We start from the raw sequence: 24,646 nt of genomic DNA on the forward strand, positions 1-24,646 counted from the left end.
TTAAAGTTTGTGTCATTGATTCGTACAATTATATTTTAAAGTTCTCTGTTGTTGTTTTTTTTTTAAATCTTGTACCATCCTCCTATACCCATCCTTCTAATACATAAAAGTTCATGTGCGCACTTCTCTCTCTCTCTTCCACCCCCCCCCCCCCCTCTCTCTCTCTGTCCGTCACGTATTTTTCGACGCTATAAGTAAGATCAGTATCTTTAGCAATATTTGGAGTACTTAAAGATACGGACTTTCGTTGAAAAAAATAAAAGCATATTCTAATGTAGAAGCAGATCTTTAATTATACAACCCGAGAAGTGTTTATGGTTGTGACAAATACACTCTAGAGAACATCTATCTATCTATCTATATACTACTAAAAGTCAAGTTTGTTTACATGTTTGAATATTTATTTGTTTGTTTGTCTGATTTGGTACTGTAGAAAATCTACGCTATATAGAAAGCTGTAAAATAGTATGTAGGTAGAGAACAATTTTTCTTTTCAGACAGACTGTTAATCACACATTTATTTAAAGAAGTTAATTAATTTATTGATTTACTCATAGGTAGATTAACCACATTAATTTTAAAGTTTTAGAACAATGTCTTAACTTTGACTGAATAGTGACGTTTGCTAACTCATTTTTTGTTTGTTTGTTTTTCTGATTTGTTATTGGGGAGAATCTGCATTATGTGTAGAGCTGTATAATAGGATTTTGGGTGGTAAATATTGTTCCTTCTTAAACACACTGTTAATTACAAAATAATTTAAAGCCGTTAATTAATTTATTGATATATTCATAGGTAGATTAACCACATTAATTATAAAAGTTTAGAACAATGACTTTAGTAATAGTAAAAAGATTTTATTTCTATTTACAACATTGTTTTCAATTACTTTTCATAAGGCCTACATGTGAATGATAAGGTTGACTAGCAGGACCTCGCGGGGCACAGGGCAGGTGAAGTAAAGTTCACCTGTTTCTATGTACTCAGCGTATGAAGGGGTAGTGTGGTCAGAGCCATGCTCGGCCGGAATCGTTTTTTTTTTTTAATTCAAACATGTCTGAGACTGGGCGGGACACTGGGCAGGTGAAGTAGAGTTTAGTAGAGTTTTTAAAATATAAAGAACCTCTTTTTGAATGTGGGGTCTGGTTATTTTGGGATGATAAGTGCTGACAGACGTGATGTCATTTATGGATGATCACCGAAACCCACAGTTATCTTACTAGATAACGGGTAGTCTAGTGTAAATTATAAGTGACATAAAAGCTATCACTGGCAAAAAGAATGGCGTCACGTGAAACAAATAGAAAAATATCAATATGAAACAATGTTATTAAAAGTTTAATACCACGGAAAGTGGATATAAAATAAAATTAAAATCGAATGTCGAAAATGATACACATTGCTAATGACGTCATCTTCAATAAGATTCGCTCCCCACATCTTTAGAACATGAAGAAATGAACTTTTTTTTATTCAAACTTCATTTAGATCTATAGATATGTTATTTTAAATGTGTCGGATTTTTAGCTATTTAGTTATTTCTTTGCTTTGTCACTAATATCGTTCAACGTGTAGTAAATCACACAGCGTTTTGACCAATAATTATTATACAAAACATTTTTTCTTAATTTTAAACAAATATAACATTAAAATAAAGGCCTATTATTCACGTGTAATGGGTTCCGATGGCTAGTTGATTCTAGACATATTAAACTGTATGTATATTCAGCTTTATCTTTTTACAAGATTTTATTTATTTAATTTATTACAATTTTGATTAAGTGAGGTTTACTATGGTTTGAACAAAAAAATTGGGGCCCATAAAAATGAGTGGACCCTGGGTGCTGCCCTTTCCGCCCACACTATGTAGGTTTGAGATGAGTTTGTACACTATATCAAGTGTTGATTTTTTCCCCTTAACCATACTTAATGAGCTTGATGTAAGAACCACGTGACATCAGTTGAGTACCTGACACAATCAACATGATGAACAATGTTAGAATTCACCTGCTGCCAACCATTTAAAACACAACCACGGTGAAACACAACCACAGTGAAACGCAACCACGGTGAAACGCAACCACAGTGAAACGCAACCACGGTGAAACACAACCACGGTGAAACGCAACCACAGTGAAACACAACCACAGTGAAACACCACAAATGACACAATTAGAATACAGCAAAGAAACTCTGATGAATGGGTTCAAAGTTTATTTGGAAGTTCAGCAAAGCAGTAGATATGAAGAATTGCATCAAGCAGTAACAAGTGTAGCTGATAGCTCTGTTTGATCCCAATTTTAAAGATATGTTAACCCCAGGCCAGTAACAGAACCCAGGCCCCCAAGAGACTCGTAGGGGTCCTACATACAGCAGGACAAAGACGTATGGTCCTACATACAGCAGGACAAAGACGTATGGTCCTACATACAGCAGGACAAAGACGTATGGTCCTACATACAGCAGGACAAAGACGTACATAGAGCAGGGCCCAAGTGTTGCTCTACCTGGCCTATAATAAATGAATGAACAATGTTGAAGAGACCCAGGCCTAGGCCCAACTGAGCATTAAATCATGTTGGGTCCAAGTAACATTATGCTAAGTGAATACATTGGCTCCATATGTTGTATAGCCTACAATAAGAGAATACAGTGCTAGATTAGAACAGAGAAATCCCATACACTAGGATTATAGAATTGTATAGAGCACCCATCCCCAGTCAAACCTTGGTCAGACAACAGTCAATACTTGCTAGTGGAATGAGCACAACAGGTCAATAAACAGACAGCTAGTGACAGACAAACAGAGAGACACCCCAGGAGAGACCAGTCAAACTACAACAACCAGCCCACGTACTGGGACAGAGTCGTATATACACATTCATTTCTTCTATAGATCAACTCATTGGGTCTAATGCTGTTTGCTTGTGGCAACTACATTCATCAAAAATGTTTATAAAATTATATGCTTCCAATATTACAAGAGAAACAGAATGTAGAAATGAGTTCTGTCTAAATTGACAGCAACTCTATACAAGTTTGAACAGTACAGACTGTCCTTAGTGAATTTCTTCTACAGCTACAAACCTTTAGAAAAGATATATCACCTGCTAGTAGTAAGTTAAACAATGGAATAATGCACACATAAATATGACAAGTAACCGTACATGTATATAGACAAGACATAATTTAGCCAAGCTTTGACCAGCAAAGTGGTGTCAAACTTGGATGATGGATACACATGGATTATGTCTCAGACTGTTGCTCTTCCTGGCCGTCCTCGGATCCCTGTTCATCCAGTGTTGTATCCGACCCACCACGCAGGGTTGACATTACAGACCGGGATGAACGGGATGCAGATGGTCTGGAAATAAATTAGACCAGTAGAAAAATCATGGACTGGATAAATCTATTGGATAATTATATATATATATATATATATATATATATATATATATATATATATATATATATATATATATATATATATATATATATATATATATATATATATATATATATATATATATATATATATATATATATATATATATATATATATATATATATATTGAATGATTCTAAAAATCATTGGCTAGAAAAATAACATTCTGGGGATCAAAACTTAAAAAAGAATCAAGATACAGGACAGCATCAGGATAACTTTGATATATGTAGATTGGATTCCATTTTATCTGAGTCAATCTAAAAGAGAAATCAATTCTAAAATTTCAAAGAGAGAGCAACTTTAAAATCTAAAATCTAAAAGAGAGAGCAACTCTACAATCTAAAAGAGAAATCAATTCTAAAATCTAAAATTTAAAAGAGAGCAACCTTAAAATCTAAAAGAGAGAGCAAATCTAAAATTTAAAAGAGATAGCAACTTTAAACTCTAAAGAGCAACTCAACAATCTTTGGATTATGCTAATGAGGTGTGCCAAATGTGAAAATGTTTTTAAGTGTTTAACACTATCAGGACATCCATTTACAGAGACACTGTGATATTATAGACATCCATCCACCCATCCATTTAACAAATAGACACTGTTATACCTAAAGAAAACTAAAAAGTATGACCAAAATGGTGAATGAAGTAACTGACAATTTGTGTTGATCAAGTTATTGCATGAAGAAATTTTTATTAGAAAATTTTAAATTAAAAAAAAAAAACCAGCCATATTACATAGAATGAGAACATGCAATTAAAAACTGGATTATTTACACAAGTTTAACACACGAAAATTGCCAAGATTTTCTACTGTAAAATAAAACTGCCAAGATTATATAAAAATAAAATAACCAATATTTTAAAATGTTACATTTTCATAAGAAAATATTTTTTAAAATCATGTTAATTTAATTATCTTTATAGATATATCTGTAAATTATAACTAAAGCCATACAAATAATGATTTACACATGGAGCGTTACAGACAACAGAACTTACACAAAAGATAAACACAAAGAAACTTTACACAAAAGATAAACACAAAGAAACTTTACACAAAGATAAACACAAAGAAACTTTACACTAAAGATAAACACAAAGAAACTTTACACTAAAGATAAACATAAAGAAACTTTACACTAAAGATAAACACAAAGAAACTTTACACAAAGATAAACATATTCAACTCAACCAACACAATTTTATATGTCCTTTGAAACAAAATAAATAGCCACCAATAAGAGTCACAGGACAAATGAAATAACGACTGGATCAAATGAAACAACGACTGGGGACAAATGAAACAACGACTGGGGACAAATGAAACACGACTGGGGACAAATGAAACACGACTGGGGACAAATGAAACACGACTGGGGACAAATGAAATAACGACTGGGGACAAATGTAAAGATGACTGGGGAAAAATGTAAAGATGACTGGGGACAAATGAAAATAGGGACTGGGGACAAAATAAAGATGGTCCCTGGGAAGATAAGCACTGAGGAGATAGAATGAACAAATACAAATGAGAAAAGTAAAAATCAATCACTGTAGCAGGCGATAGAATGAACAAATACAAATGAGAAAAGTAAAAATCAACCACTGGAGCAGGAGATAGAATGAACAAATACAAATGAGAAAAGTAAAGATCAACCACTGGAGCAGGCGATAGAATGAACAAATACAAATGAGAAAAGTAAAGATCAACCACTGGAGCAGGAGATAGAATGAACAAATACAAATGAGAAAAGTAAAGATCAACCACTGGAGCAGGAGATAGAATGAACAAATACAAATGAGAAAAGTAAAGATCAACCACTGGAGCAGGAGATAGAATGAACAAATACAAATGAGAAAAGTAAAGATCAACCACTGGAGCAGGAGATAGAATGAACAAATACAAATGAGAAAAGTAAAGATCAACCACTGGAGCACAATCAACATGCTATTTCCTACTGCTCTGACTGCCCAGATAAGTGGCATCCAAATGCTGCAGTGCATTCAACAATTTATTAGTCTATAGAATTTTGATTCAGTTACACAACTCATCTTAGTGAAAATTTAATGTCAGATAACTCCTTTTAACAAGCAGTTTAGAACATAAACAGCACATTTTTATCCAAGTTTACATCGTGAGAATATGGTAGGGGAAATATATGATCCATTAAGGGTGCACGTCAAAAAGGCCTGTGACAGGAAACAGCCCCCGACAAAACGGCCCAGTCAAAAGGGCCCCAACATATAGGCTCCCATTAAATTGATGGGAGCCTATATGATGGGAGCCTATATGATGGGAGCCTATATGATGGGAGCCTATATGATGGGAGCCTATATGATGGGAGCCTATATGATGGGAGCCTATATGATGGGAGCCTATATGATGGGAGCCTATATGATGGGAGCCTATATGATGGGAGCCTATATGATGGGAGCCTATATGATGGGAGCCTATATGATGGGAGCCTATATGATGGGAGCCTATATGATGGGAGCCTATATGATGGGAGCCTATATGATGGGAGCCTATATGATGGGAGCCTATATGATGGGAGCCTATATGATGGGAGCCTATATGATGGGAGCCTATATGATGGGAGCCTATATGATGGGAGCCTATATGATGGGAGCCTATATGATGGGAGCCTATATGATGGGAGCCTATATGATGGGAGCCTATATGATGGGAGCCTATATGATGGGAGCCTATATGATGGGAGCCTATATGATGGGAGCCTATATGATGGGAGCCTATATGATGGGAGCCTATATGATGGGAGCCTATATGATGGGAGCCTATATGATGGGAGCCTATATGATGGGAGCCTATATGATGGGAGCCTATATGATGGGAGCCTATATGATGGGAGCCTATATGATGGGAGCCTATATGATGGGAGCCTATATGATGGGAGCCTATATGATGGGAGCCTATATGATGGGAGCCTATATGATGGGAGCCTATATGATGGGAGCCTATATGATGGGAGCCTATATGATGGGAGCCTATATGATGGGAGCCTATATGATGGGAGCCTATATGATGGGAGCCTATATGATGGGAGCCTATATGATGGGAGCCTATATGATGGGAGCCTATATGATGGGAGCCTATATGATGGGAGCCTATATGATGGGAGCCTATATGATGGGAGCCTATATGATGGGAGCCTATATGATGGGGTTTATTTGTAGCCTGCCCTTTTGTCGCGGCTGGTTTTTTTTGTCACTGGCCATTTTGATGCAGCACGTCCAATTAGATATGATGTTAAAGTAAGAAAGTATTAAGTGAGCAGTTTTGTTAAGTTTAATTCAATAAGCTTTACACAACATTTTAAGTTGATAAAACTTGTGTTAAAAGCTAGTTACAAAATGTTCTATTTCTTTCTTCTATCATTGACTTTAAACATTTATTATACAACTGTCATTTAAGAACCACAGTTTTTTTTAAAATACAATCTCTCTTTGCACTGGTTTAGTAACTCCATTGTGTCCCTGTTTTACAAGCAAATTATGTGACTCAAATTTGACCCTTTTTTTGAAAGCCAAATATGTTATTGAAATTTGGCATATTTTTACAAAATTAAAATACTTTTATATTTTGCACATATTATCTCAGATAACAATACAATAGTTTATTAATTTCAATTAATGATTAGATACTAAATTAACCATGAATTTTAAATAGAGGTGGATGCGAATAAAGGCTTATCAAGTGTCTAGATGGGAAATAGAAGTGGCACTAAGTTTGAACTCATTGCACAACTATGATTGTGTAAACTAAAACAAGCAAACATCAAACATTTTTGATAGTTTTAGCAAAATATCTTTGAGGGGTGTCAAGAAACATAAACCTGGCCAGGTCAATTTTTAAAAAAATTTAATATCGACTTCCATTTTTACAACGTGACGAGCCTAATTACAGCTATGTCCAGCCCTGTTTGAGCCTAATTACAGCTATGTCCAGCCCTGTTTGAGCCTAATTACAGCTATGTCCAGCCCTGTTTGAGCCTAATTACAGCTATGTCCAGCCCTGTTTGAGCCTAATTACAGCTATGTCCAGCCCTGTTTGAGCCTAATTACAGCTATGTCCAGCCCTGTTTGAGCCTAATTACAGCTATGTCCAGCCCTGTTTGAGCCTAATTACAGCTATGTCCAGCCCTGTTTGAGCCTAATTACAGCTATGTCCAGCCCTGTTTGAGCCTAATTACAGCTATGTCCAGCCCTGTTTGAGCCTAATTACAGCTATGTCCAGCCCTGTTTGAGCCTAATTACAGCTATGTCCAGCCCTGTTTGAGCCTAATTACAGCTATGTCCAGCCCTGTTTGAGCCTAATTACAGCTATGTCCAGCCCTGTTTGAGCCTAATTACAGCTATGTCCAGCCCTGTTTGAGCCTACAGCTATGTCCAGCCCTGTTTGAGCCTAATTACAGCTATGTCCAGCCCTGTTTGAGCCTAATTACAGCTATGTCCAGCCCTGTTTGAGCATAATTACAGCTATGTCCAGCCCTGTTTGAGCCTAATTACAGCTATGTCCAGCCCTGTTTGAGCATAATTACAGCTATGTCCAGCCCTGTTTGAGCCTAATTACAGCTATGTCCAGCCCTGTTTGAGCCTAATTACAGCTATGTCCAGCCATATTTGAGCCTAATTACAGCTATGTCCAGCCCTGTTTGAGCCTAATTACAGCTATGTCCAGCCCTGTTTGAGCCTAATTACAGCTATGTCCAGCCCTGTTTGAGCCTAATTACAGCTATGTCCAGCCCTGTTTGAGCCTAATTACAGCTATGTCCAGCCCTGTTTGAGCCTAATTACAGCTATGTCCAGTCCTGTTTGAGCCTAATTACAGCTATGTCCAGTCCTGTTTGAGCCTAATTACAGCTATGTCCAGCCCTGTTTGAGCCTAATTACAGCTATGTCCAGCCCTGTTTGAGCCTAATTACAGCTATGTCCAGCCCTGTTTGAGCCTAATTACAGCTATGTCCAGCCCTGTTTGAGCCTAATTACAGCTATGTCCAGCCCTGTTTGAGCCTAATTACAGCTATGTCCAGCCCTGTTTGAGCCTAATTACAGCTATGTCCAGCCCTGTTTGAGCCTAATTACAGCTATGTCCAGCCCTGTTTGAGCCTAATTACAGCTATGTCCAGCCCTGTTTGAGCCTAATTACAGCTATGTCCAGCCCTGTTTCTTCCATTATTTACACACAAACTATATATTGCTACAGTTATTGCTAGTTCATATTTTACTCTGTTATTCTAGTAGGTTCTTTGAAACTAATTCATTTTGAACATTTTTGGCCAAAAAGTAGGTTCAAGTTGTTTTGACTTGTGTTTTTACATTTTAAAAAGTCTTGTATTAAAATAAAAATTGGTTTATACATTTTAAAAAAGCTTTTTCATAAATAAGAAAAATTCAGAAATCTACATTTGGCACATTATCTTGTGATTTGATATATAGTATTGACAAGGTAAGTGACAGTTTAGTCAAACTATTATTATAGATTTTCTGCAGATTTAAAAGCTAATTATTTTAAAGAGTTAATAAATTATAATATAGATAAATTTATTTTAAAGAGTTTATAAATTATAATATAGATAAATTTATTTGAGTTTTTTGTCTCATTCCACCAAATAAAAAATCTATTTTAAGTTTGTTCAAAGTTTACAGTTTCCTATCATGTTCTGCTGATAGTGAGGCTGGTGGATTTAATGGATGTTTGTGTGGGTCAACTTGTTGGTGTAAGTCAACTTGTTGGTGTGGGTCAACTTGTTTGTGTAGGTCAACTTGTTTGTGTGGGTCAACTTGTTGGTGTGGGTCAACTTGTTTGTGTGGGTCAACTTGTTTGTGTGGGTCAACTTGTTGGTGTGGGTCAACTTGTTTGTGTGGGTCAACTTGTTTGTGTGGGTCAACTTGTTTGTGTGGGTCAACTTGTTTGTGTAGGTCAACTTGTTTGTGTGGGTCAACTTGTTTGTGTGGGTCAACTTGTTGGTGTAGGTCAATGTGTGTGGGTCAACTTGTTGGTGTGGGTCAACTTGTTTGTGTAGGTCAACTTGTTTGTGTGGGTCAACTTGTTGGTGTAAGTCAATGTGTGTGGGTCAACTTGTTGGTGTGGGTCAACTTGTTGGTGTGGGTCAATTTGTGTGGGTCAACTTGTTGGTGTAGGTCAATGTGTGTGGGTCAACTTGTTGGTGTGGGTCAATTTGTGTGGGTCAACTTGTTGGTGTGGGTCAATTTGTGTGGGTCAACTTGTTGGTGTGGGTCAACTTGTTTGTGTGGGTCAACTTGTTTGTGTGGGTCAACTTGTTGGTGTGGGTTAACTTGTTGGTGTGGGTCAATTTGTGTGGGTCAACTTGTTGGTGTGGGTCAATTTGTGTGGGTCAACTTGTTGGTGTAGGTCAATGTGTGTGGGTCAACTTGTTGGTGTGGGTCAACTTGTTGGTGTGGGTCAATTTGTGTGGGTCAACTTGTTGGTGTGGGTCAATTTGTGTGGGTCAACTTGTTGGTGTGGGTCAACTTGTTGGTGTGGGTCAACTTGTTGGTGTGGGTCAACTTGTTGGTGTGGGTCAACTTGTTGGTGTGGGTCAACTTGTTGGTGTGGGTCAACTTGTTGGTGTGGGTCAACTTGTTAGTGTGGGTCAACTTGTTAGTGTGGGTCAATGTGTGTGGGTCAACTTGTTGGTGTGGGTCAACTTGTTGGTGTGGGTCAACTTGTTGGTGTGGGTCAATTTGTGTGGGTCAACTTGTTGGTGTGGGTCAACTTGGTGTGGGTCAACTTGGTGTGGGTCAACTTGTTGGTGTGGGTCAACTTGTTGGTGTGGGTCAACTTGTTGGTGTGGGTCAACTTGTTAGTGTGGGTCAACTTGTTAGTGTGGGTCAATGTGTGTGGGTCAACTTGTTGGTGTAGGTCAACTTGTTGGTGTGGGTCAACTTGTTGGTGTGGGTCAATTTGTGTGGGTCAACTTGTTGGTGTGGGTCAACTTGGTGTGGGTCAACTTGGTGTGGGTCAACTTGTTGGTGTGGGTCAACTTGTTTGTTTGGGTCAACTTGTTGGTGTGGGTCAAACATTGTATCATGACAGTAGGTGTCATGAGAGACAAGCGGACATACAAGTTGGCATGCTTGAGGTGAGGGTTGTGTCATGCTTGCTCTGACATTAAGTAGAGCCAGAGTTTACACAGTCAAGGCAGCTTATATCAAGCAAAAACAAACTAGGCTCAAGCAAACGAGGAATTCTCTTACCAAACCATCATTTATTCTTTCTCTTTAGGTTTACTACTGTAAAAGTTAAAGACACTTATCAGGCACTAGATCAGAGATGCCTCCAGAGTTAGATATTAACATGACAGAATAATGCAAGAATTTTACCATCCTAGCTTTAGTTACCTCTCACTGAAAAAACACAGAATAAATTCATCAAATATCCAAGCCTTGAGGTGGTCAAGCATGCCATGCCTTGAGGGGAAGCTACTACTGGGGACTCAGCTAGTTCAAACATTGAGGGGAAGCTACTACTGGGGACTCAGCTAGTTCAAACATTGAGGGGAAGCTACTACTGGGGACTCAGCTAGTTCAAACATTGAGGGGAAGCTACTACTGGGGACTCAGCTAGTTCAAACATTGAGGGGAAGCTACTACTGGGGACTCAGCTAGTTCAAACATTGAGGGGAAGCTACTACTGGGGACTCAGCTAGTTCAAACATTGAGGGGAAGCTACTACTGGGGACTCAGCTAGTTCAAACATTGAGGGGAAGCTACTACTGGGGACTCAGCTAGTTCAAACATTGAGGGGAAGCTACTACTGGGGACTCAGCTAGTTCAAACATTGAGGGGAAGCTACTACTGGGGACTCAGCTAGTTCAAACATTGAGGGGAAGCTACTACTGGGGACTCAGCTAGTTCAAACATTGAGGGGAAGCTACTACTGGGGACTCAGCTAGTTCAAACATTGAGGGGAAGCTACTACTGGGGACTCAGCTAGTTCAAACAAACTCTATCATTAAGTATGCTAGGAGCAACCCTGGCTACAATCAAATCAGCAGCATCAACTCTATGGACCAATACTGACCTGCATGGACCAATACTGACCCGCATGGACCAATACTGACCCGCATGGACCAATACTGACCCGCATGGACCAATACTGACCCGCATGGACCAATACTGACCCGCATGGACCAATACTGACCCGCATGGACCAATACTGACCCGCATGGACCAATACTGACCCGCATGGACCAATACTGACCCGCATGGACCAATACTGACCCGCATGGACCAATACTGACCCGCATGGATCAATACTGACCCGCATGGGCCAATACTGACCCGCATGGAGCAATACTGACCCGCATGGACCAACACTAAGATATATGAAGCACCACTGACCTGTATTTTCTAAGAGTGGTCATCTCTCTACTCATGGCCTCGTTAGCTTCCATTTGTTCATCCAATTCTCTCTGAAGTTTTCTCTTCTGACCACTAGACCTGGCAACTTCTTCTTCAGCTTCATCCAACTGTCTCTTGAGGGCTTTCACTCTGTTGTTGATCTTATCAACCTGTAACATACAGAGTCAGTTCATCTTATCAACCTGTAACATACAGAGTCAGTTCATCTTATCAACCTGTAACATACAGAGTCAGTTCATCTTATCAACCTGTAACATACAGTCAGTTCATCTTATCAACCTGTAACATACAGAGTCAGTTGATCTTATCAACCTGTAACAGAGTCAGTTGATCTTATCAACCTGTAACATACAGAGTCAGTTCATCTTATCAACCTGTAACATACAGAGTCAGTTCATCTTATCAACCTGTAACAGAGTCAGTTGATCTTATCAACCTGTAACAGAGTCAGTTCATCTTATCAACCTGTAACAGAGTCAGTTCATCTTATCAACCTGTAACATAGTCAGTTCATCTTATCAACCTGTAACAGAGTCAGTTCATCTTATCAACCTGTAACAGAGTCAGTTCATCTTATCAACCTGTAACAGAGTCAGTTCATCTTATCAACCTGTAACAGAGTCAGTTCATCTTATCAACCTGTAACAGAGTCAGTTCATCTTATCAACCTGTAACATAGTCAGTTCATCTTATCAACCTGTAACATACATAGTCAGTTCATCTTATCAACCTGTAACAGAGTCAGTTCATCTTATCAACCTGTAACATACATAGTCAGTTCATCTTATCAACCTGTAACATACATAGTCAGTTCATCTTATCAACCTGTAACAGAGTCAGTTCATCTTATCAACCTGCAGCAGTCACATCTAGCAGTCAGTTGACCGTGTCCAGTCCACATCTAGCAGTCAGTTGACCGTCACATCTAGCAGTCAGTTGACCGTCACATCTAGCAGTCAGTTGACCGTCACATCTAGCAGTCAGTTGACCATGTCCAGTCCACATCTAGCAGTCAGTTGACCATGTCCAGTCCACATCTAGCAGTCAGTTGACCGTCACATCTAGCAGTCAGTTGACCGTCACATCTAGCAGTCAGTTGACCGTCACATCTAGCAGTCAGTTGACCATGTCCAGTCCACATCTAGCAGTCAGTTGACCATGTCCAGTCCACATCTAGCAGTCAGCTGACTGTCACATCTAGCAGTCAGCTGACCGTCACATCTAGCAGTCAGCTGACCGTCACATCTAGCAGTCAGTTGACTGTCACATCTAGCAGTCAGCTGACCGTCACATCTAGCAGTCAGCTGACCGTCACATCTAGCAGTCAGTTGACCGTGTCCAGTCCACATCTAGCAGTCAGCTGACCGTCACATCTAGCAGTCAGCTGACCGTCACATCTAGCAGTCAGCTGACCGTCACATCTAGCAGTCAGCTGACCGTGTAGCACATGTACTGACCTGGTCCTTATACTGGTCAGCACTTCGCCTCTCATCCTCCACCTGTAGAGCCAGTTCTTTCATTCTCTTCTCCATCTTCCTGTTGGCTCGCGACAGGCTCTGTCTTTCCCTAGGAGAGAGAGACCATGTTGGAAACCTTTCTCAACCAAACTACAAAGTAGAATCAAACTGTCTTTCCCTAGGAGAGAGAGACCATATCGGAAACCTTTCTCAACCTAACTACAAAGTAGAATCAAACTGGCAGTAGCTTACTTGGCCTCCTGGTCCAACTGCTCCTCTAAGTTGGCCACCTTACTCTCCAGTGCTGCAATTGTGGCCTTGGTGCGGGCCCTGTTCTGCCCCTCCAGTTCCTGCAGCTTGTCCCTCATCTCTTTGTTCTGTCTCTCCAGGGCCAGACGCTGGTTCTCCAGTTTCTGGCTCACTGACCTCTCAGACGCAAGGTCAGTGCTCATTTGTTCCAGCTGGTCAAATAAAGGACACATGTAGCAACCAAACAACACACATAGCAACCAAACAACACGCATAGCAACCAAACAACACACATAGCAACCAAACAACACACGTAGCAACCAAACAACACACATAGCAACCAAACAACACACATAGCAACCAAACAACACACATAGTAACCAAACAACCACAGGTCTATCACACAGGTGTAAAACATCTACACAGAATACACAGGTGTAAAACATCTACACAGAATACACAGGTGTAACACATCTACACAGATCACACAGATGTAACACATCTACACAGATCACACAGATGTAAACATCTACACAGGTGTAACACATCTACATAGATCACACAGGTGTAAAAAAAAGTACCTGAAGCTGAGCTTTACGAGCTTTGTCATTAGCCAGTTCAGTATTGGTGTGTTCATCTTCTACTTCATCCTCTAGCTCAGAAATTCTGGCCTCAAGACGGCGCTTCTCATCCAGTAGAGCTTGTCTAGGAGTCAAAACATTAGGTAGTTAAGAGCACCCTTAACTAATCTTAGCTAAACATTTGCCTACCACTAACCAAAAAGACTTACTTGTCACTAAAACTAACCAAAAAGACTTACTTGTCACTAACACTAACCAAAATGACTTACTTGTCACTAACACTAACCAAAAAGACTTACTTGTCACTAAAACTAACCAAAATGACTTACTTGTCACTAACACTAACCAAAAAGACTTACTTGTCACTAAAACTAACCAAAAAGACTTACTTGTCACTAACACTAACCAAAAAGACTTACTTGTCACTAACACTAACAAAAAAGACTTACTTGTCACTAAAACTAACCAAAAAGACTTACTTGTCACTAACACTAACCAAAAAGACTTACTTGTCACTAACACTAACCAAAATGACTTACTTGTCACTAACACTAACCAAAATGACTTACTTGTCACTAAAACTAACCAAAAAGACTTACTTGTCACTAACACAAACAAAAAAGACTTACTTGTCACTAAAACTAACCAAAATGACTTACTTGCCACTGGCACTATTGCCAATCTCATCAGCCAACTCATCCCTCTCTGACTCTGCATTACGACGAGCACGTTCTGCTGCAGCCAGTTCTTCTTGAATCCTCAGCAGCTCCGCCTCCAGGTATTTGACCTGAGTCATTCATCCATTGTTAGACCTACTTCATCCTCTTGCTAATTCACCTAATTAATCCACTACCTAACTTTAAACCAATTAATCCACTACCTAACTTTTATTTAATTCATTCACTACAAACCTTTACAAAATGAATTCAACAGCCAACTGTTTAACAAAGTGTTCAACTGACCTTCTTCTCATTGTCCTTGGCAGCACCAAGAGCCTCATCCCTTGAGACTCTGGCCTCGTCCACCTCCCTCTGGTAGTCCTTGAGCTGCGCTGCTATCTTCTTGTACTGCTTGACCGCGTCTTCCTTCACCTTGTTGGCCATCTCCACCTGCTGCTCTAGTCCAGCCAACGTGCCCTGCAGCTTGTTCCTGCTCTGTACAGCCACGGCCTTTTGTTTACGCTCATCCTCCAGCTCGGCTTCCATTTCCCTCAACTAAAAAACATTACACACTAAACTGACCAGTACAATTCATCCTCCAGCTCGGCTTCCATTTCCCTCAACTAAAAAACATTACACACTAAACAACTGACCAGTACATGTCACCCTCCACCAAACTGAACCGCCCATGTTGTCCACCAAACTGACCAGCCCATGTTGTCCACCAAACTGACCCGCCCATGTTGTCCACCAAACTGACCCGCCCATGTTGTCCACCAAACTGACCCGCCCATGTTGTCCACCAAACTGACCCGCCCATGTTGTCCACCAAACTGACCCGCCCAGCATCTGGCTCACTTGACGGTAAAACTGTTTACCTCCATTTTGTGCTTCCACCACCTCTACCTGTGCTATTGTTCTCCCCCTCCCTCCCTCCCTCCTCTGGTTGACTAGATTGTCCACTTAACACAGCCACCAATTTAATACATAACAGGGGATGCAACCCAAAAAAAAAGGTCTCTCTCTCTTCTGACTCTCTTACTGGCTTTGCACATGGAGTTGAGGGCCATCGGCCCTACTACTACGTGCTTGGTTTTGTATTATTTACTTAGCTCATTTTATATTGACTGTATTGTTTGTAATACATAAATATAATTATGTATGATTAATAAGTTTAAGTTTTAAAAGAATAATAACTTAAATTGTACTATTGTTGTAACTTTGTGTTTTATTTTACTATAGGCTGTAAACTGCGGGCATTGAGTTGACACAAAGTCATCAGACCTGATATTTAGTCTTATTCCCTGGCCGGAGACCCTTGCCAGAGTCAAGAGGTCATCAGACCAGGTTGTTATGTAAAAATTAATTTGCTCAATTCCCAGTAGAGAAGTGGCTCAGACTCTCCTACAGAGAGATTTCAAACAGTTTTACAGAGTATTATCAGTAATGCGGTATAGTTTACTTTTTACCATTGACCACCCCAGTGACCCACCCCAGTGACCCACCCCAGTGACCCACCCCAGTGACCCCACCCCAGTGACCCCACCCCAGTGACCCACCCACCTGTCTTAACAAAGACTTCTTGGCCTCCTCCTCTTGGTCCTCTCTGCCAGCAGCGTCCCTGTCATATTGAGCTTTCAGCGCCTGCATGTTAACTTCAAGACGAAGTTTGGCATCTTCAGCAGCTTGAAGTTCATCTTCCAGATCTTCTATCTGTTGTTTCTGTTCAGCAACTGTAGACTCCAAGGATCGTTTGGCTTTTTCCAAGTCATGAACCTTCAAATTATTAATTTAAAAACAATTTAACCTTTAAAAATGTATGTCAATGTGACACATTTTATTGAAATTATTATGGTTAATTTTTAAATTTGCCTCGAGGAGTAAACAGAAATCATTTAGTTAGTGTAAAGTGTTTACAAGCATAGTTAAGTTCATAGCTAACAACTGCAGCACTAGCAAAAATGTCCCCAGCTAACAACTGCAGCACTAGCAAAAATGTCCCCAGCTAACAACTAGAGCACTAGCCAAAATGTCCCCAGCTAACAACTAGAGCACTAGCCAAAATGTCCCCAGCTAACAACTAGAGCACTAGCCAAAATGTCCCCAGCTAACAACTAGAGCACTAGCCAAAATGTCCCCAGCCAACAACTAGAGCACTAGCCAAAATGTCCCCAGCTAACAACTAGAGCACTAGCCAAAATGTCCCCAGCTAACAACTGCAGCACTAGCTAAAATGTCCCCAGCTAACAACTAGAGCACTAGCCAAAATGTCCCCAGCTAACAACTGCAGCACTAGCCAAAATGTCCCCAGCTAACAACTAGAGCACTAGCCAAAATGACCCCAGCTAACAACTAGAGCACTAGCCAAAATGTTCCCAGCTAACAACTAGAGCACTAGCCAAAATGTCCCCAGCTAACAACTAGAGCACTAGCCAAAATGTCCCCAGCTAACAACTAGAGCACTAGCCAAAATGTCCCCAGCTAACAACTGCAGCACTAGCCAAAATGTCCCCAGCTAACAACTAGAGCACTAGCCAAAATGTCCCCAGCTAACAACTGCAGCACTAGCCAAAATGTCCCCAGCTAACAACTAGAGCACTAGCCAAAATGTCCCCAGCTGTGCTGAGACTCACATTTTTGCCCACATCATCTTTAGATGAGATAAGGTCCTCTAGCTCTCTAGCCAGCTGTTGCCTGGCTCGCTCCTGCTGGTCAGACCTCTCCTGAAGTTCATCAATGTGTCTCTGGAGGTTGAGAATCTTCGTCTCTTTTTCTCTGCTCTCTTTCTCCACTTGGTCATACTCGGCAGCCAATCTTTGGGGTGACACAGGGTTTTAGGGGTGACACAGGGTTTTAGGGGTGACACAGGGTTTTAGGGGTGACACAGGGTTTTAGGGGTGACACAGGGTTTTAGGGGTGACACAGGGTTTTAGGGGTGACACAGGGTTTTAGGGGTGACACAGGGTTTTAGGGGTGACACAGGGTTTTAGGGGTGACACAGGGTTTTAGGGGTGACACAAAGTTTTAGGGGTGACACAAGGTTTTAGGGGTGACACAGGGTTTTAGGGGTGACATGGGGCTTTAGGGGTGACACGGGGTTTTAGGGGTGACACCGGGTTTTAGGGGTGACACTGGGTTTTAGGGGTGACACAAGGTTTTAGGGGTGACACAGGTGTGGTAGAGTGGTACAGAGTTTGACTACTAAAGACAATGTAAAAGTTTCAAGTTTAGCTCCTGGTTTTGAGTCTGTACAACGCCACTGAGTCCACCCAGCTCTGACGGGTACTTGACTCACATTAGGGAAAGTAAAGATGGCTGATCATAGAGCTGACCACACTATCCCTTTATCTGACCCAGTCACTGAAAGGCTAGTTTACTTGGTTTTATTTAGTAGTACACAGTTTAAAATTTTAAGTGGGATAAAAACATGACAAGCAAATAAAAAACTTGTGTACTAGTCAGGTTACCTCTCTCTGAGAGCTTTTTCTTCAGCGAGCATCTGGTCAAACTTGCGCTGTTTCTTCTCTGCATTGGACACATTTGATCGTTGGGATTCTAACTCAACTGTCATGTCATCAACCTGAAACAACAGGTGGGGGGTTGATACAGGTAAGTAGAGAAGGTGGGGGGTTGATACAGGTGTATAGAGAAGGTGGGGGTTGATACGGGTGTATAGAGAAGGTGGGAGGTTGATACAGGTGTATAGAGAAGGTGGGGGTTGATACAGGTGTATAGAGAAGGTGGGGGTTGATACAGGTGTATAGAGAAGGTGGGGGGGGGTTGATACAGGTGTATAGAGAAGGTGGGAGGTTGATACAGGTGTATAGAGAAGGTGGGGGTTGATACAGGTGTATAGAGAAGGTGGGAGGTTGATACAGGTGTATAGAGAAGGTGGGAGGTTGATACAGGTGTATAGAGAAGGTGGGGGTTGATACAGGTGTATAGAGAAGGTGGGGGGTTGATACAGGTGAGTAGAGAAGGTGGGGGTTGATACAGGTGTGTAGAGAAGGTGGGGGTTGATACAGGTGAGTAGAGAAGGTGGGGGGTTGATACAGGTGTATAGAGAAGGTGGGGGTTGATACAGGTGAGTAGAGAAGGTGGGGGTTGATACAGGTGTATAGAGAAGGTGGGGGGGGTTGATACAGGTGTATAGAGAAGGTGGGAGGTTGATACAGGTGTATAGAGAAGGTGGGGGTTGATACAGGTGTATAGAGAAGGTGGGAGGTTGATACAGGTGTATAGAGAAGGTGGGAGGTTGATACAGGTGTATAGAGAAGGTGGGGGTTGATACAGGTGTATAGAGAAGGTGGGGGGTTGATACAGGTGAGTAGAGAAGGTGGGGGTTGATACAGGTGTGTAGAGAAGGTGGGGGTTGATACAGGTGAGTAGAGAAGGTGGGGGGTTGATACAGGTGTATAGAGAAGGTGGGGGTTGATACAGGTGTATAGAGAAGGTGGGGGGTTGATACAGGTGTATAGAGAAGGTGGGGGTTGATACAGGTGTATAGAGAAGGTGGGGGTTGATACAGGTGTATAGAGAAGGTGGGAGGTTGATACAGGTGTATAGAGAAGGTGGGGGTTGATACAGGTGTAGATAGAAGGTGGGGGGGTTGATACAGGTGTATAGAGAAGGTGGGGGTTGATACAGGTGTAGATAGAAGGTGGGGGGGTTGATACAGGTGTATAGAGAAGGTGGGAGGTTGATACAGGTGTATAGAGAAGGTGGGGGTTGATACAGGTGTAGATAGAAGGTGGGGGGGTTGATACAGGTGTATAGAGAAGGTGGGAGGTTGATACAGGTGTATAGAGAAGGTGGGGGGGTTGATACAGGTGTATAGAGAAGGTGGGGGTTGATACAGGTGTAGATAGAAGGTGGGGGGGGTTGATACAGGTGTATAGAGAAGGTGGGGGTTGATACAGGTGTATAGAGAAGGTGGGGGTTGATACAGGTGTAGATAGAAGGTGGGGGGGGGTTGATACGGGTGTATAGAGAAGGTGGGGGTTGATACAGGTGTATAGAGAAGGTGGGGGTTGATACAGGTGTATAGAGAAGGTGGGGGGTTGATACAGGTGTGTAGAGAAGGTGGGGTTGATACAGGTGTAGATAGAAGGTGGGGGTTGATACAGGTGAGTAGAGAAGGTGGGGGTTGATACAGGTGTAGATAGAAGGTGGGGGGGGTTGATACAGGTGTATAGAGAAGGTGGGGGTTGATACAGGTGTATAGAGAAGGTGGGGGTTGATACAGGTGAGTAGAGAAGGTGGGGGTTGATACAGGTGAGTAGAGAAGGTGGGGGGGTTGATACAGGTGAGTAGAGAAGGTGGGGGTTGATACAGGTGAGTAGAGAAGGTGGGGGGCTGATACAGGTGAGTAGAGAAGGTGGGGGGTTGATACAGGTGTATAGAGAAGGTGGGGGTTGATACAGGTGTAGATAGAAGGTGGGGGGGGTTGATACAGGTGTATAGAGAAGGTGGGGGTTGATACAGGTGTATAGAGAAGGTGGGGGTTGATACAGGTGTAGATAGAAGGTGGGGGGGGTTGATACAGGTGTATAGAGAAGGTGGGGGTTGATACAGGTGTATAGAGAAGGTGGGGGTTGATACAGGTGAGTAGAGAAGGTGGGGGTTGATACAGGTGTATAGAGAAGGTGGGGGTTGATACAGGTGTGTAGAGAAGGTGGGGGGGTTGATACAGGTGTATAGAGAAGGTGGGGGTTGATACAGGTGTATAGAGAAGGTGGGGGTTGATACAGGTGTATAGAGAAGGTGGGGGTTGATACAGGTGAGTAGAGAAGGTGGGGGTTGATACAGGTGTATAGAGAAGGTGGGGGTTGATACAGGTGTGTAGAGAAGGTGGGGGGGTTGATACAGGTGTATAGAGAAGGTGGGGGTTGATACAGGTGTATAGAGAAGGTGGGAGGTTGATACAGGTGTATAGAGAAGGTGGGGGTTGATACAGGTGTGTAGAGAAGGTGGGGGGTTGATACAGGTGTATAGAGAAGGTGGGGGTTGATACAGGTGAGTAGAGAAGGTGGGGGTTGATACAGGTGTGTAGAGAAGGTGGGGGTTGATACAGGTGTGTAGAGAAGGTGGGGGGTTGATACAGGTGAGTAGAGAAGGTGGGGGGTTGATACAGGTGAGTAGAGAAGGTGGGGGTTGATACAGGTGAGTAGAGAAGGTGGGGGTTGATACAGGTGAGTAGAGAAGGTGGGGGGTTGATACAGGTGAGTAGAGAAGGTGGGGGTTGATACAGGTGTGTAGAGAAGGTGGGGGTTGATACAGGTGAGTAGAGAAGGTGGGGGGGTTGATACAGGTGAGTAGAGAAGGTGGGGGTTGATACAGGTGAGTAGAGAAGGTGGGGGGTTGATACAGGTGAGTAGAGAAGGTGGGGGGTTGATACAGGTGAGTAGAGAAGGTGGGGGTTGATACAGGTGAGTAGAGAAGGTGGGGGTTGATACAGGTGAGTAGAGAAGGTGGGGGGTTGATACAGGTGAGTAGAGAAGGTGGGGGTTGATACAGGTGTGTAGAGAAGGTGGGGGTTGATACAGGTGTGTAGAGAAACTACAGGTGAGCTCAAACCCACAAACCAACAGACAGGGCATATGATAAAATGTTGCTGATGAGATACTGACCTCAGCCTGAAGTTTTCGTCTGGACTTCTCCAACTTGTCATTCTGTGACCTCATTTCTTCCAGCTGATTGACCATTTGTTCCATGTCCCTGGCAGATTTCTTCTTGTACTCCTCCAGCTGTTCATTGTTAGCCAGATCCTCCTCCGCTTTCTTTTTTATTTCAATTATCTAGGGAAAATTACAAGACATAATTTGATCTCAGTTATTAAAGGAATATTTACAAATTGAAGTCTAGGATTAGCAACAACATCCAGTCTTAAAATTTTTTTATCGCGTTAGTTTAGACAAAGTGAAAAGAACTCAATTTGTACACATTCATAATTTTATTATTGTATTTTTTTTATACATATATGTTAACGCTATCCCTTTTATAAAAGTAAATTTTTATATAAACAAATAAAGTTTTGCACCCCACCAACAAAACAAACAACAATTTTCCATCATGGCCAAGTAGGTGAGCAATGTTACCTTCTGGTTGAGATCTTGAATCTGTTTCTCGTACACTCTTTTGTTTTCTTCCTCCTCCTCTAGTCTGTCTTCTAGGCTTGTCTTTTCATCTTCAATAGCACGTAATTTAGACTGCAGGGAGAGCTTCTGTTTTGTTTCATCTTGAAGGGTTTCCTGCACAAAATATGGCACACTGTAGCCAACATCCCAACACACAGGTCATCCAACATCCCAACAACACACTGGTCACCCAACACACTGGTCACCCAACACACTGGTCACCCAACACACTGGTCACCCAACACACTGGTCACCCAACACACTGGTCACCCAACACACTGGTCACCCAACACACTGGTCACCCAACACACTGGTCACCCATAACACAGGTTACCCAACATCCCATCACACTGGTCAACCAACACACTGGTCAACCAACACACTGGTCACCCAACACACAGGTCACCCAACACACTGGTCACCCAACACACAGGTCACCCAACATCCCAACACACTGGTCACCCAACACACTGGTCACCCAACACACTGGTCACCCAACACACTGGTCACCCAACACACTGGTCACCCAACACACTGGTCACCCAACACACTGGTCACCCAACACACTGGTCACCCAACATCCGACACACTGGTCACCCAACATCCCAACACACTGGTCACCCAACACACTGGTCACCCAACACACTGGTCACCCAACATCCCAACAACACACTGGTCACCCAACACACTGGTCACCCAACACACTGGTCACCCAACACACTGGTCACCCAACACACAGGTCACCCAACACACTGGTCATCCAACACACAGGTCACCCAACACACAGGTCACCCAACATATTAGTTTCTCTACCTGTAAGTCTGCAAGCTGAGCTTCAAATGAGGATGCCTTCTGCTGACCTTGAAGAGCTTTTGTTTCAGCTATCTGAAGTTGCTGACTAACTTGCTCTAGTTCAGTCTTGTAAGAAAAAAAAAACAGAATTGTATCAAAACATGACAACTTAAAACAAACAAACATGTAAACTGGTGTGGTAGTGACTTGGTTAAACTGGGTGTGGTAATAACTTGGTTAAACTGGGTGTGGTAATGACTTGTTTAAACTGGGTGTGGTAATGACTTGTTTAAATGGTGTGGTAGTGACTTGTTTAAACTGGGTGTGGTAATAACTTGGTTAAACTGGGTGTGGTAGTGACTTGGTTAAACTGGGTGTGGTAGTGACTTGGTTAAACTGGGTGTGATAATGACTTGTTTAAACTGGGTGTGGTAATGACTTGTTTAAACTGGGTGTGGTAATGACTTGTTTAAATGGTGTGGTAGTGACTTGTTTAAACTGGGTGTGGTAATGACTTGTTTAAACTGGGTGTGGTAATGACTTGTTTAAATGGTGTGGTAGTGACTTGTTTAAACTGGGTGTGGTAATGACTTGTTTAAATGGTGTGGTAATGACTTGTTTAAACTGGGTGTGGTATTGACTTATTAAACTGGGTGTGGTAATGACTTGTTTAAACTGGGTGTGGTAATGACTTGTTTAAACTAGTGGTACCTGCAACTTTTTGGACTTGTCTGTTGAGTCCCCAGACATGCGCTCCAGTTCAGCCAGTTTGATGCTCATCTCTGCCAGCTGAGTCTCAGCCTGCTTACGTTTGCGCTCTGATTCTTGTTTGGCCATCTGAACACTTTTTAGGTCATTCTCTAGGTCTTTGTTTTCTGCTTCTAGGGTAGTCTTCACTTTTTCAAGGTTGATTTTTATCTGATAAACATCAGTCAAAATTTTTTTATCTGGCTCTGATCAAACATGGAATGAGTTTCAACCAAACAGAGACATTTGTCAGTCAAAAATTAATTTGTTCTACTTGTTGAGTAAATTACCTTCTTAGCATTCTCTAATTCTTCATTAATTTGTTCTACTTGTTGAGTAAATTACCTTCTTAGCATTCTCTAATTCTTCATTAATTTGTTCTACTTGTTGAGTAAATTACCTTCTTAGCATTCTCTAATTCTTCATTAATTTGTTCTACTTGTTGAGTAAATTACCTTCTTAGCATTCTCTAATTCTTCATTAATTTGTTCAACTTGTTGAGTATATTTTTGTCTAAGCTCCTGCACACCCTCCTCGTGTGCCTTCTGTGCCCCCTCCACCATCCTCTTCAACTCTGACACCTCCTGTTCTCTCTTTGTCCTCAACTCTTGTACAGCAGCTGTTGTGTCCAGTGAGTCTTCTAGTTCACCCCTCAAAGCTTCCAATTCCTGAAACAAGGCGTTAAACATGACACATCAACACAACTTCTAAAACATGACACATCAGCACAAGTTAAGTCCTGAAACATGACTTATCAACACAAGTTAAGTCCTGAAACATGACTTATCAACACAAGTTAAACCCTGAAACATGACTTATCAACACAAGTTAAACCCTAAAACATGACTTATCAACACAAGTTAAGTCCTGAAACATGACTTATCAACACAAGTTAAACCCTGAAACATGACTTATCAACACAAGTTAAACCCTAAAACATGACTTATCAACACAAGTTAAACCCTGAAACATGACTTATCAACACAAGTTAAACCCTGAAACATGACTTATCAACACAAGTTAAACCCTGAAACATGACTTATCAACACAAGTTAAACCCTGAAACATGACTTATCAACACAAGTTAAACCCTGAAACATGACTTATCAACACAAGTTAAACCCTGAAAGATAACAGATGTAAAGTATCTCTTTATTAAACTACATTTTGG

General features: G+C 41.5%; 1 protein-coding gene across 2 annotated transcripts in view; it reads right to left on the reverse strand.

The window, feature by feature from the left end:
- Positions 1–2,199: 2,199 nt before the first annotated feature.
- LOC131951730 (myosin heavy chain, non-muscle) overlaps positions 2,200–24,646 on the reverse strand; it is a 62,766-nt gene continuing 40,319 nt past the window's right edge. For both annotated transcript variants that reach the window (XM_059314094.1, XM_059314095.1), the window contains 15 exons: positions 23,931–24,143; positions 23,440–23,646; positions 22,750–22,854; positions 21,898–22,050; positions 21,430–21,597; positions 18,268–18,380; positions 17,434–17,614; positions 16,364–16,576; positions 15,104–15,355; positions 14,801–14,928; positions 14,142–14,265; positions 13,564–13,772; positions 13,312–13,420; positions 11,834–12,003; positions 2,200–3,364 (listed from right to left, as the gene is read on the reverse strand). In XM_059314094.1, the coding sequence (XP_059170077.1) occupies positions 3,247–3,364; positions 11,834–12,003; positions 13,312–13,420; positions 13,564–13,772; positions 14,142–14,265; positions 14,801–14,928; positions 15,104–15,355; positions 16,364–16,576; positions 17,434–17,614; positions 18,268–18,380; positions 21,430–21,597; positions 21,898–22,050; positions 22,750–22,854; positions 23,440–23,646; positions 23,931–24,143 (2,463 nt within the window). In that variant the 3' untranslated portion in view covers positions 2,200–3,246. The remainder of the gene's footprint in view (positions 3,365–11,833; positions 12,004–13,311; positions 13,421–13,563; positions 13,773–14,141; positions 14,266–14,800; positions 14,929–15,103; positions 15,356–16,363; positions 16,577–17,433; positions 17,615–18,267; positions 18,381–21,429; positions 21,598–21,897; positions 22,051–22,749; positions 22,855–23,439; positions 23,647–23,930; positions 24,144–24,646) is intronic.

Source organism: Physella acuta, unplaced genomic scaffold (genome assembly GCF_028476545.2).
Source record: "Physella acuta isolate Inbredline_101_S28 unplaced genomic scaffold, ASM2847654v3 ptg000824l, whole genome shotgun sequence".
Classification (NCBI taxonomy): domain Eukaryota; kingdom Metazoa; phylum Mollusca; class Gastropoda; family Physidae; genus Physella; species Physella acuta.